The 14,376-nt window shown below is 34.5% G+C and overlaps 1 protein-coding gene across 2 annotated transcripts in view; it reads right to left on the minus strand.

Annotated features, from left to right (window-relative positions):
* Positions 1 to 3,821: 3,821 nt before the first annotated feature.
* The window catches only part of ATRNL1 (attractin like 1), a 433,916-nt gene continuing 423,361 nt past the window's right edge, over positions 3,822 to 14,376 (minus strand). For both annotated transcript variants that reach the window (XM_053949025.1, XM_053949022.1), the window contains one exon: positions 3,822 to 7,722. In XM_053949025.1, the coding sequence (XP_053805000.1) occupies positions 7,598 to 7,722 (125 nt within the window). In that variant the 3' untranslated portion in view covers positions 3,822 to 7,597. The remainder of the gene's footprint in view (positions 7,723 to 14,376) is intronic.

The following is a 14,376-nucleotide window of genomic DNA, read 5'->3' on the forward strand; positions in this document are numbered from 1 at the left end:
ATAAAAGAACGCCTTTACGGTAATATGAATCATTGGCTTAAAATATTTAGATTTCTCAAACATTCCCCTCTAACCCTCCAAACATTGCAGAAAACATCTTGCACCACAGAAATTAGGCAATGACTTAGCACACCAGCTCTAGCTAGAGTTGCTTGGATCATGGCATAAAACAATACCTTAGACACGCATTTGACTCTGAAAGCTCTGCTAACTGTAAAAACCTGGGCAGGCTAAAGGAGTGGGGTCATATTAAAACAATATTATGTGGAATTCAAGGCCTTTTCTTCATAAAGAATAAAAAATTCTTAGAAAACGCTTGCCTAAATCTTGGGAAGGCAGATAATAAAGAGATCTAAGGAAAGGGTGAACCCTGAGGTCATGGAACTCTTTGAATGCATATGGTACAAGAAAAGCCCCAAAAATGGAAGCAGCTGGCTGGATATTAAAACTGTAAATGTTTTAATACAGGAGACAGGAGACAGCCTTGTCTCAGGAGAGACAAACATAAATGCTACAAGTAAAACTTAAACATTCTGAGCACTTAGAGAAATTGAGTAGCAGCTAAGGACAGGTTTGAAGCTTTGGAAGGTTTCTATTTGAAGTGCGCAGATGAAGTGTAAGATGATTGGAGATGCTCTGGGAGAGCTGCTGAAGAAACCAACAGTGTACTCCCAAGAAGAAAGATCAATGATTTTGGAAAGGAATCTGGGTCAGAATGTGGCAAGGACTGCATGTCTTCAGAACCTGGATCAGGTTCATGATGAGATTGAATCAAAAGAAAATGCCAAGAGACAAAGCCACTTCAGAACATTTGAAGGGCATGGTGGAGAGGGTGGAGCAGAGAAGGAACATGAATGCCTGAGAAGAGAGCAGAGTCTTCACCTGGAGGAAAGAACATCATTATTTTGCCAATCTGATGAACAATGGAAATCCTTTCTTTTCAAAGAAGAAAGTTACAAAGGCATGGCCCTGAGCTGTTTGTGGAGCTCAGCTCTGAAGGGATCCAAGAGGCAATTACAAGCCTTTGGGAAGAACTTGGCACCATGTGTTGACAGGGTTGCCATTAAATGATTAAAAGCAGAAGGAGGTAAACAAAGCCAAAGACTGTACAGAATAATTCTGTTGATTTCAGATAGCTGAAAAAATTTCAGAGCAATGGAAAGTGGTTTTCAGAAATGCAATGTAAAAGCCAGTGGAGAGAGTGCCTGTGTTTTTCTGAAAGCCTAAAAAGCTTTCTCAGAAGGGGTTACATTTTTGGGGGATTGTTTTTGTGGGGTTTTTGTTTGTTTGTGTTTTAATAAAGGAGGACCGTTTCAGTAACACCAACTTGGAGTCTGGAAAAAGAATTCTCCCAAGTATTAAATAATCAAGATGTATTTGAAGGCATGTAACACTATAGTCAGAATGAGTACACACAGTTCAAGATTTTAAGAACTCTTACAACGCTATATTGTGGCCTTTGAGCCACATTGGAGGAATTTATAACTCCATAGGACATTTTTTAACAGGCATAGTCACAATTTGCAGTGAAGAAGATGGAGCATGAAGAAGGTGTAAAATCTCTGGCCCATTTAATAGAAATGAGGGATTAAGGCATGGAAATGCATTATCCCTGATATTCTTCAATATGGTTAAAATGTTACACTCATTGACATTTTCAGAATACAGTGGACAAAATAGTGGAGCACCTTTGGGATCTTATGCTCTGGGCAGCTGAGAATAAAGCAGAAGGTGCTGAATGAAAAATGGCTGCTTGAAGAAGAAAAACAAAGAAGAAATAATATAAAATCAGACATCTAATAAGCCCAAATAATAAAAAATACCAGTAAATTGAATAAACTAGTAAAACATTTACCAAGAAAAGGAAAATTACATTGATAAGCAGAATCGAAAACAAATTCTGTGACCATTGCTATATGAAAAGTCACAGAGTTTGAATATCTGACAACCAATAATTAGGTTTGGTTGTTGCTTTTTAAAATTGTGTCTCAAGTTATGGTATAAAACACTAACACCTGGCACTATGAAATGAACCTGATATTAAATAACTTAGTAACTAAAATACACTCAGCACTCCTACAGTGACTGTTATTTTTAGATCAGTAAAGAGCTCTGAGTACTCTCTATACATTAATTAATTAATCTTAAATATTCCCATGTTATTAGTAAGGTTAATTTTATCATGCCTAAGTATTTACTTAAGAAACCTTTTCTGTCTATATTTCTACCATCTATTTGGAAGCAGAAACAAAATTACCTGTATTCATAGATTTAAAGGATTTTCATACCTGACCATTTGGCTCTTATTGCTTTGGGAAGGGATGGGGAAGAGGAGACTTGCAGGAATATTGACAAATTTCATGTCTGAGAGGAAGCTTTAGGAAACAGACAATTTGTGCCGAGTTCTTTCATGAAAACATCCATGCTGGTTATCCTAAACACTGTGTTCCAAAACTATGCTTATTTTTTCTCAATTATATTTTATAACTGAATGTCTTAAGAGACCATCAAGACTCTACATGAAAAAAAAAAATTTGCTTCATGTTAATCCCTAAAAATCTAAAAGTAAAAATGACTTTTTATAAATACTGACCTTAGAATAATTGTTAAAAAGACACAAACCCTCCGCAGAATGTATCTGATATATTTTAGGTGTATTTGAAGAGCTCCATCTTATTTTTTCTTACTTCTTGTCCAATGAAAGGTCTTTTAGAAAAAGGCATTTACTAAAATTGGAAAATAGCATAGCTAAGCATTGTTCTGTTAATATCATAGAAAGAGAAACAGTTATTGTTAAGTGAGTAGCAATTCTGTCAAAATTAAGATCCTTTCTGTATTATTGACTCTGATCTTAGCACGTAAGAACTGCTACAGGCAAATAAACTAGAAAAGGAAGGATACAAAAGGACAGGGGATGCCTCACCTTCTGCACTCAGTCTTGGGCATGCTGAAAATACTGATACCCAGTTGATAGTAACTGATAACAACTGACAGTTGATAACATTTTCTATACAGTGTTTCAAGCACACTTCTATATCCTCACTCAGAAGCACAAACACACTTAAGATTTTATTTCTGTAGAAAGGGCTGTTATTATGCACATAAACAGTCACTGAGCTGGCCTTCACATTGTTCAATATAATATGTGAGAATATGTGAGGAAACAGAGAATGTTCTGATTTAGATCAGCTGTGAAACCAACTACATAATCCATTATTTATATATATATATATATATATATAAATATATATATATATGCTTGCTTTCTCATTTTAGAAAAAGGCAGTTTTAACATATCAGCAAGGGCACAGAAATGTTTTTCAAGACACAAACAAGTTTCAGCATACATGACCAAGCCTGGGGTGATATTCGTCCCTTTTCAGCCTCATAATAAATTTCAGAGAGCCACTAGAATTCCAACTATATGTACAAGATGATGATTTTCCAAATCAGAAATACCTGCAGCCATAGAAATGGGCACATGTGGCCATATAGGCAGACATATAGAAATATAAACAATCCTTATGAAAGTAAAATTGCATTAAATAAGGAAAAGTTGAAACAACATATGTGTGGCCCTGAGTTATACAAGCCCAGATTGTTCAAGGACTTTTTTTTGCCATCTTTGTCCTCTGTTGTTAGTATTTAATGAGGAAGTACAACTGAAGATAGCATGGGAAGTTCTGGTCACCTGCAGACATCTCTGGGCTTGTTATTATTTGTTATAAGCACCTAAAATAGCCTTGGATATTCCATACTTTATTCTAGATCTGAAATAAGTACCAGCAAACTACAGTTTTTAAGGTAATTCTGCACCTTAAGAGAGTGGAAAAAATACAGTTAATTTATTTAATTTTCCCCAGTAATGTCAAACATTCTGAACAGCACAACTTTGCTTATAAAAAAGAGGGATTGTAAATCACCTTTAACAGAGAATTTTTCTTTATTGTCAAGAAACCTTTCAGATGCTTTTTAAAAAATTGGTAATGAAATTAGGTACATAATGATTTTATAATTTATAGGAATACCAAGAAAGTTATTATGCATGAAGATTTAACATCTGTTAAAGTGATCCCAAACTAAAATTCTTTCCATCAGGATTCCAGCCTCTACATTAAATTATTTATAAAATAATTATTGCTGCAGATTTTACACATAGCAAATTCCACGCCTCAATCTGAAATTGTCAAACTGTTTTTGATTTGGGAAGATAAGAGAAAGCTCTATGTATAAAAAGAGCAGTCAGCTACAAAAATTCTCAAATCAGATGAGAATGGTGTATTCCTTAATGGTGTATTCATGCCTTAACATGTCAAAAATTTGACCTTTTTTATTAAATAATTTTAATAGTGGCAACATACTGATAACCTTTTTTTTTTTTTTTTTTTGTACAGGTGAACAAACATTTCATTATATTTCATAGGAATGTAATGAATAGAAGCAAATATTCTGAAGTGTGCAAATTCAATTTAAGTAGTTTCAGGATTTTATATAAATATAGAAATAGAAAGAGGAACTGAAGCACTAAACCCATGTTGCCATGGACAGGCTATCTCATATTTGGAACAGTAATTTGTAGCTGCTGGATTTCCCTCAGCAGAATCCACAGGCTGAGGAGGGGGAGGTTGAATCCTGACAATCAGAACTTCACTGGGCCTTACTTACCAGAACAGCACTTACTCATTTATTTTTCATCCAATATAAATCACATTAAGAGTAAAAGAGGCCATTCAACATTTTCTAACTCTAAGAAAGGGTTCCAAAGTTAAATTGGACAACAGGTTTTAAAAAAAATATGGCCTTTTCTTGACACAATCATAATGGGAATGTTCATAAAACATCTCATCTGATGTACAGTGGTCATTATCAAAAAGTTTGCACTTGTCAACAACTAACAAAATGTAGTTATCAGACATTTATTTATACCTTCCAAAAAGAAAGCTTTGGTATGTGTTTGCAAACTTCTCGTTTTTAAGTGTGGCCATTATATAAGTATTTTTATTTACTTTATTGTTATATGAATTTACTAATTTGCATGCAATCAGGGATCCTGGGAGAAGAAAGATACTTCAGAAAAAAAATTCTCAGAGTGAAGGGAAATGCTGAATGATCCCATGACAAACATGCTTGTCTTGCACAGTAATATAACATTTTTACCTGAAAACACAGTAAAATGGCTGATCGCTATTTGCCTATCATCAGTGCCACAATAAAATATTTTAATCCCTTTAAAACTCACACCTGATTTTCAAGTATTTTTCAAACTCTGGTTGAAATACAGAGGAATGTAATTCTGTATGAATGAGCACAGTCAAAACTCTCCTAGAGGATTGCATGATCTTTCTGTGGATGGGGTTTCCAGTACATTCACAAAACACACTGTGTATTTCTTAGGTGAAATGCTTAGATTGAGGATAACACAGAGTTTGGAATATATTCCAGACAAGTGGCTCTTTCTTTTTCCTAGGTGTATACATCATGTAAACCAGTCCCATCAGTTTATATTCACTTGAGCAGATTAACTTTAAAACTGGCAGAAAGGGTTGTTTTCAAAGGACAATTTTTTCACTAGGCTAAGTAGCACTGGTTCAAAGTTCCCAACAGAACCTTTAAAAATGAATTTTTAAAGTTTTAGGTTATATGAGGTCAGAATAGGCAATAAAAGTCACAAGATGGTATTTTTTTAAGATAATAATCTTATTTTAAGATATGAAAATACTGAAACAATCATGCCAGTATAAGAAATAATTATACCATAATTCATAAGTGCATAATTTATCAAAACAATAGAGCAGTCATGGTTAGATGCAACCTAATACTCCTGTATAAGATATAACTACATACTGTACAATTGTTCCTTTTTTATAATTATTTTTACATTTAGTCCTCATCCAAATTAAGCTGAGTACTTCTATGTATGAATGGCTTTAGGAAATAAACACAACTCACAACAGGGTTTTATTACTGCTACTGCACCACCATGGCATGCAAGTAACTATGTAGTCAACTATAAACAGTAAAATGTCATCATCTTTCTGAAATAAAAAGAACATAAAAAATACAGATATAGTAGTAAACATCAATTATCTTTTTTATATCTTTCATATTTACCAAAAGTCTATCATTACATGAGACATTTATACCTCTGTATCATTCTCCTGTACTAGGATGGTGGCAAATTTGGAGTTGAGAAACTATACTTTCAACAAGTACAAAACTACTGGTTTCATATTACACTCTGTCAGTGTGCAATGCATAAATGAGAATATGACACATCTGCTACCTGCCCCTTAGCATTTTACTCTTACTCTTTTCTATGTTCATGGATTTTGAATAAATAAAAAGACCGAGGGCCATTAAAGCTGGTTGCCAGGTTATCTGTTGTGGTTACTGAGCCCCCCAAAAGACTAAAGTCCTTCGCAAAGGAAATTTCTTTCATCTTCTTTTTGTTGTTGAGTACTGATTATGTGAGGTTCCATACTGGTTGTGGGATTTGGCAACTAATGGAAGCAAGATGGATTTTTAGACATTTATTTATTTTTATAGGGTCATTCCTTAACAGGTGCTAAAGATGAAATTCTGCAGTTGTGAGGAAAAACAATATCCATATTTTATTATAAAAACAAGAGCCAAAGTGCTGACTGGGATTAATCTCTTCTGCTTACAGGTCAGGACAATATATAGATACTAGCAAATTTCAATATTGAAATGGGAGCAGGTTGAATAACAGCATGTTCAACTCTCCTTAGATTCACAGTCTTGGAGACTCTCTTGGGAAAAAATATTTTAAAGCAGCTTTTCTATGCTCAATTAATTTTGCTGATCATTTAGCTGGCCTGGAGGACCCTCTTTGTAAAATATCCCTAATCCAGGGATACTCTGAGGTACAGAAAAGAAAGCCCACCCATCACTCTTCTGCAGCCCAAATTATGTTTATGAGGTTTTTTTTTCCAATGTAAAGAAAAATAATCATTAAATGCTCAAGTCATAGTATTTAATAGAATTATATTTCAAATATTACATGTGATGTTCTTGGGATACACCTTTGCTAAATTCAAAAGCTGCCTACCTCTTCTGGACAATGATAAAAAAACACCTAAATCCAAATGATTCTCTTTAGCTCCTGCTTGCTGGAAAGAAATCTTAATGCCAATTACAAAGAAAGAACTGTACAATTCCCATTGTTACATTAAGCTATACAAAAATTTCCTTTAGCTTCTTGGAATTTGCTCCGTTTTCAATTATACAATTTGTTTCTACATTACAAAAAAAAAAAAAAAAAGGTAAAGTATTTCCTAGTTCTGTCCAAGGATTTTCCCTGCTCTGATATGTTCAGGATTAAGAATACTTGGTATTTTATTTTGTATTTTGTTGATACCAGGATCCACTCTTTATTAAAGCTCATCAAGCATGCTCATACCTACCACAAGTTTGTTCTGCTTTGGGGGATAGCAGGCTGTGTGACTATAACAGAGCACAGTACCTCATGTGTTCATCCATAGATTTGCCTCCATAAAAACTGAGGCTGTAGTATAGCTTTCAATGGAAGCCATTTAAAAAGAAACATTACAGAATATACAATTGTAGTTTTTGACTCTCAGACACAAGTTCCTTGACGTGTTGAAAGGTGATGCTTTCGATTTCTGACTCCTGAACTCTTATCTTTACAGTCCGCAGGCTTCTGTTGTGAAATGTCTATCAGAGCACTTGCAATTGCAAGACCTGTAAGATAAATAAAAGAAAAACAAAATTCAATGCTCTGTTTTCCTGAGAAGAATTCCAGAGCAGCGGGATGGTTTCTTTCAAGGCAAGTTTATGTACTTTCCCAGAAGTGATCAGTTTCATTTCAAAGTCAGATAACATGTTCTCACTTTCTTAAATTCTACTTGGTGACAGTGAAGAAACAGTGGAAGGAAAAAAATGCAGTTAAGACACCAGACTGGAAATAAGGAGAACTGAGTTCCATTTGTGTCTCTTATTGATTTGCTGTGTGATCTTAGCATGCCCTCTCTTTATGACCATTTTCCTGTTTATGTGGACCAGAAGCTTTCTGAAATGAATTTTCTTATATTAAATGTATGTGCATTGCATTTAGAAATTGATAAAATCATCAAATCAGAAAATAAGACAGAAACAGAAACTGCAACTAGGCTAACATTGCACCTGAATATTTGCCTTTACAAAATATATATATATATATATATATATAATTATTATACATTATTATATTATTATATATATTATTATATTATATATATTTACATTATATATATATATATATATATATATATATATATATATATATATATATATATGCACCTCTTTAATTGGGGAATATCCAGAGGTTAATATTTAACACAAAAAGATATAAAAGTATCTTTCTAGAAAGCACAGATCTGTAAACAAGTACTGAACCATGATGGCCTGGGTAAATTTTAAATGTTTTCAACTCACCAAAACTCTTCTGTTTTGGATTCTGGTTTATTTGTTGATATTTCGTGACCTGTTGTAATCTCAACAGGGTATTGCCAAGGGCATAGACCAGCGTGCTTAGGAATCACAGAAAAACAGAATATTCTGAGTTGGAAAGGACCCACAAGGATCATCAAGTCCTGCTTCTGGCCCTGAACAGAACAGTACCAAGAATCCCACCATGTGCATTGTTCACATCCTTCTTAAGTTCTGTCAGTGCTGTGACCACAGCCCTGGGGAGCCTGTTCCAGTGCCAACCACCCTCTAGAAAAGCTATTTTTTTCTAATATCCAACCCAAAGCTCTCCTGACACAACCTCAGGCTGTTCCCTTGGGTCCTGTCACTGGTGACCACAGAGCAGAGATCAGTGTCTGACTCTGCTCTTCCCCTCATGAGGAAGTTGGAACTGCAATGAGGTCTCCCCTCAGTCTCCTCCAGGATGAACAGACCAAGTGACCTCTGCCACTCCTCATTCAGCTTCCCTTCCAGACCTAAGAAGCTAATATTTTAAGAATTTACTCTTCCATTTCCTTGCTACTGCACCCTTTCTAGAAATTAGTGACTTCTAAAATGCTGTAATTAACAACACACTTAATACAGGGTAGTTCTAGGCTTTTAAATTCACACAGGTGATAGATAATGCAATCAAATGGATTAGAAGTATTCACATCGTTTATACTTTCTACTGCACACAAACCACAAAAACCACATCTACATATACCCAAAATGTAAGTAAGGAAGGTGCTGGTTCTCCATGTGCCCCAAAACTTTTAATTCTCCAACCAATAACACCACCACTCTCCAAGAAAAACTTTGAAAACACTTTTTACCATGTTTAACAGGTAGTCTCTATTCCTTATCTCAAGCCAATATCAAACTCAATTTATCTATTATACAGATTCCAATTTTGCAATACTTTTCATGCAATCCCTCATTACAGATCTTATCTACTAAGAAACTGTGTAAAAATCGTTTTTCACTAGCAAGTGTTGCTACAGTCTTCTTTCATAATATAAGATATATGGTCAGATTTAGTTAAGGTTTCCAGTATCCTGAAAAATCTATGCAATTGCATACTGGTAACATCACCTTTCTCAAATCACAAAAAAGTTGTAAGAATTGATTAATGTTCATCCAGATTTTAAAAATGCACGATACTGTAAAACGCTAAGTACAATTATCATTGATACATTTCAGGATATGTAAGAGCCACGATTAATCAATTGTTTTTTCTCACATACACAAATATTTCATGGCATGAGCCAGTGATGCTTAAAATTGGACTTTGACAAATTAAATTGTTGAAATCTTTGAGGCACCTTTAAAGCTTAACCAATAAAATTGGGTATTAGCAAATTCAGGGATAAAACCTAAATAACATTTTGATGATTGCTTACATTTCATCCCATCTTCAACAGCTAGGCTTAGAGAGTATGCTAAACAGAGGGAGTATTATTAGTAAACAGATTTTTTAATTTAACAAGCTATTTTAAAATATATTTGATGTATTAAGCTAACCTCAATAGAACAACAAAAAGAAATCCTTAGGTCTAACACTGCATACTGGGATGTTGCATGTTGATAGACTTCTATTAAAATCAGGTCACTACAGAAGATCATTTTTCAAAACGTCACACAAATCATCTGATGAAATTCATTTATTATGTTCTCTACGCCCAGCATAGTTCCTTGTTATCAAAGCAATACAATTAACTGGGGGAACAATTCATTATTTCAGACTGGCAGTCTAAAGGAATTTCATTTACCAAGTCAAGCTTGTGCACAGACACTTCGAGCAAGGAGAATTTACATCAAAATAAAACAGAAGAAAATGCGGTGGCTTAAACATTCATTAAAAAAAACCCACCAAAACCGAAACATTCCCTTGATGTTACAGGTTTTTTTATCTAAATAATAAATGTGAATACATTTACAGTCACTGAAGCTGGAACTGTAAATTGTACAGTGCTCTAGATGCCTTACCTCAACTCCTAAGTTACTACATTTACTTGCCTTCTCTGAATGCTGCTGTTTAAGTATCCTACCTAACATCCAAACTGGTATTTTCCAAATCAGTACATGGTCTCTGGTTGCTTCTGACTCTTGAACAACATGGCAGAAAGGAACAGTGGAATCAGTAAGGAACCCACATGGAGACTCAATGGGTCACCTCTAATTTCTGGAAATTCAATCTTAGTTGCAGAACCAGCCCTATTTTTAAATTTAGTTTGTTTTTATACTAAATGTTATATAAATAACCTGACCTAGTTCTGTGCAGCTCAGACAACCTCTAGCAGGTTTTAAGGATATGTATGCATAAGTCATTAAGAAGTGAGCTCAGTCAAATCGTAAGTGGAAAGTATATTTTTGTAAGAGATAATTGAATCCACAATGAGGAAAACACCAGAGGAAGCAATATTAACTTGGTTATCTTTAGCAGAACTATTGTCTTTCCTAATGGAAGTTAAATGGTAACAGTTTATTCTCAGGAAGTCTCTAATCATAAAATTACTGGGGTGTGAATTTTTTCCTTTTTTTTTTTTTTTTTACAACAGTGCAAAACTATTAATAAGTAGAGGGATAAAATACTCCAAATCAAATGGGATTACCTTGAAAAGCACATTCAGAGTTTATATACAAACAGCCTTTTAATCCTGCATCCAGACAAGAACATCTGAAAAAGTCATTCATTTTGAGATGCTCTCCTCCCAGTCTTTGTAAAAACAGGCAGTGCTATATATTTTAATTTTGCAGCAAAACAGCTTCATTAGGCGTGAAAGGTTAATTGCAGGTTTAAGTGCAGTTCGGGGAACAGTGCACGGGTCTGTGGTGAATAGCACAGTCTGCTACAGGAAGGCTGAGTGCTATAAACTGTTTGCCCTGCTGAAATGTTTTACTACCTCATTTACTAACTGTCTTCTTTTACTGCTTGTATTTGTAGTTCTTCTAAACCTTTAATAGCTACAGTTTTATTTCACTGTAATCAGATTTAAATGGAAATACCCATGCTGGGATGTTTAAACATTTTTCCTCTGATTGTATACAACTACATTTGAACTGATGTAAGGCTACACTATCTCTAAAAGTAGAAAAAAAAAAACCTACACTGAAAAAATTAGTCTTACATAATGGTGTGCATATTTAAAACCTTTTTTTCCTTCCTCTATTGTTCATTTTAATGAGAAATGCATGGAATTCTTACTATCTATTTTGTTAAAAGTAAGAGAACAAAGAATGACCTCAGATTCGTAGTTAGGCAGGTAACTGGAAATGTTTCCTTTCAATTTGAATATGCCTTATTCAGACATAACATTTGGATAGATGTCTTAATTTGATTAAATTTCTACACATCATTGTTATGCAGAATCAGAACATTCAGAAACCTGAAGACAATAAAATAACTACGAGTCAGGTAGATCAATTAGATTTGTTTGACATTTCAACCAAAATTATAGTCATTGTTTAAGGTGACTTTAAGCAACGAAAATAAAATGCCAGCTGCCATACAGAGAGACTTAAACAGAAAAGACTGGGTAAATACTATATTATTAAAGTCACAGCTTCACCTTTCAGTGCCCACAAGTCTTTGTGTTCCTTCCACCTGTTAATTCTTTAGAGTAGCATTACTGTACATGCTCACGCCATACTGGACAGTATCCTTTTATCATAAAGGATCTCTTACTCAAAATATTGCCATTGTGGAAGATTTATTGCCCATGGAAGTCTGTAGAAATGGATCAGAGCTGTTTGAAGATACACTAAGTGATGAGAATCACAGACTGTGGTGCCTCATGAAAGTTACCATAGCACACAGTGAAGCCAATGGAGGCAATTTCATGTTCATCAATAAAACTACTAGTTATAATGTAGGGAATTTTAATGAATTCTGCCATTTATCAATATTGCAAGTCTATAAAAATACTGTTTGAAAAGTACACAATGTATATCATATGTGAATTAATGGTATATGCATATATATATATATATATATATATACACACCAAAATGATGTAATAATGTAATAATGTAGCATAAAAATGGCATTATGTAACAAATATATAGATATATACATACACACACACAAATTATATACAATCCCCCCAGTTAACAATGAAGTTTGTATTACCTACTTAATTTGAAGAAATAGATCACATTGACCATCATGTTTATGGAATGTAAACTTTTATTCTTCATAGAAAAATACACATTTATTATAATGTCTGTAATATTTATTATAATGTCTTCACATTTATTATAATGTCTGTAATAGTGGGGGAACATAGCATTCTCGAAGGAGGATAGCATTCTAAAAGATTGTTACTAGGCAGTGTTTCTGAGTACCCATGGAAGAAATTCTCTCACTTTCTGTGAGATACTGTGCTAGAAATAGTCATATTCAATTTAGTTGGTTAGCAGTAGTTTCACGATTTTCTGGTTGTTCCTATGTTCTCAACCAAACTGTCTCCAAGCAGGCCAACTCAGACTTCATTTTCATGACTGAAAAGGCCAGCCTGTTCTTTGTGCTGCATACTCCTCTGCTATGGATCAAGTCATGTTGGGAGATACCCAAAAGGCACATAAAACAGAACCAAAATTTGGTATTTAAAACATGGTGCACAGAGCCCCCTCCTAAGCAAGTACAAACCTGATACTTGAGTACTTTCCAGGAGAAAAATTAAGAGTCATCTGAAGTTCAAGACTGTATATGGCTAGAAGAATGATCTAAGTTCATTTCAAAGTCAGAAAATAGTCAAACATTTCATGTGTATCCGAGTTTCCTGATCTGGCAGGTGTGCCTAGACAGTATCCAGAGATCGCAGACTTAGTCACAGAGAAAAATAATCATAAGCATCTGCCAAGAACAATAAGTGTCTTCATAGCCTGTCATATTGCATGTTTTTTTTATTTGAATTAGATTATTTTTAAAAGGACAAGCTGACAGCACCTCAAATTCACAGTCTTTTTATGGGCTTCTCTTCCTGTTTGGTGCATGAATGTGTATTTTAAGTTGACACTGCTCTTACTTTCGGAAAGATGTATTAAACAAACTAAACTAACTAGGAAATTACTTTGGGCAAGTAACCCCATCCTTTTTTCTCAGTGATAATTTTTGCAAGATGGGAAAGCAGCCAAGAGGCCAGAAGGTATGTTTTCCTTTTCTTTTGCATATAACTTAATTAAATAAGTAAAATATGAGACAGAGCTTAAACCATAACAATAATAAACTAAATAACGATAGTGTGGAATTAAATAGCCACACACTAGTAGAGAGAAGATGTCATGCTCCTTTTTATTACACCTTTGCTATTTAGCAATAAGGGCTATCTATAAGGGACTAAGAAATTCTTATTCCCAGAATAGACTTATAAATTACCTGCTGTCAGTTTGTGGGAAAAGCAGACTATACAATAAAGGCTCTTAGAAGAAATGTTCATCCTTTCCCAATTTTTCTCATTGTGAAAAGGAAATGGCCTTACATATTTGTGTGAAATATTTGTATTCCATGGGGCCAGTAGGGATTTTTTTTTCTTTTTTTATGCAGTCAGGCAGTTGTCCTTCCCTTTCAGAGTGAGATATCCGCAGTTTTGTCTGAAATCCAGGTCTGTACAACATCTGGTGCCAATCAAAAATCCTGGCAGTGACTAAGAGCCAGCATGGGTTGCTTGGCCTCTCTAGATATGGACAAAGGGAAGGTGACAATGCACTCTGGAATGCTTCAAATGGTGTCCTGGTGAAATGGACCCAGTGGGGAGCTGCAGACTCTACAGTAATGGAATGGGGCAATCTAACATTGATTCACTGAAGCTTTTTTCTCCCACCCTCTTTTCTCAACTCAAGCCCTCCTGGAACACAAGAACCATAGGACCATTAAATTGTTTAGGTTGGAAAAGACCCTTAAGATCA

Source organism: Vidua chalybeata, chromosome 8 (genome assembly GCF_026979565.1).
Source record: "Vidua chalybeata isolate OUT-0048 chromosome 8, bVidCha1 merged haplotype, whole genome shotgun sequence".
NCBI lineage: Eukaryota > Metazoa > Chordata > Aves > Passeriformes > Viduidae > Vidua > Vidua chalybeata.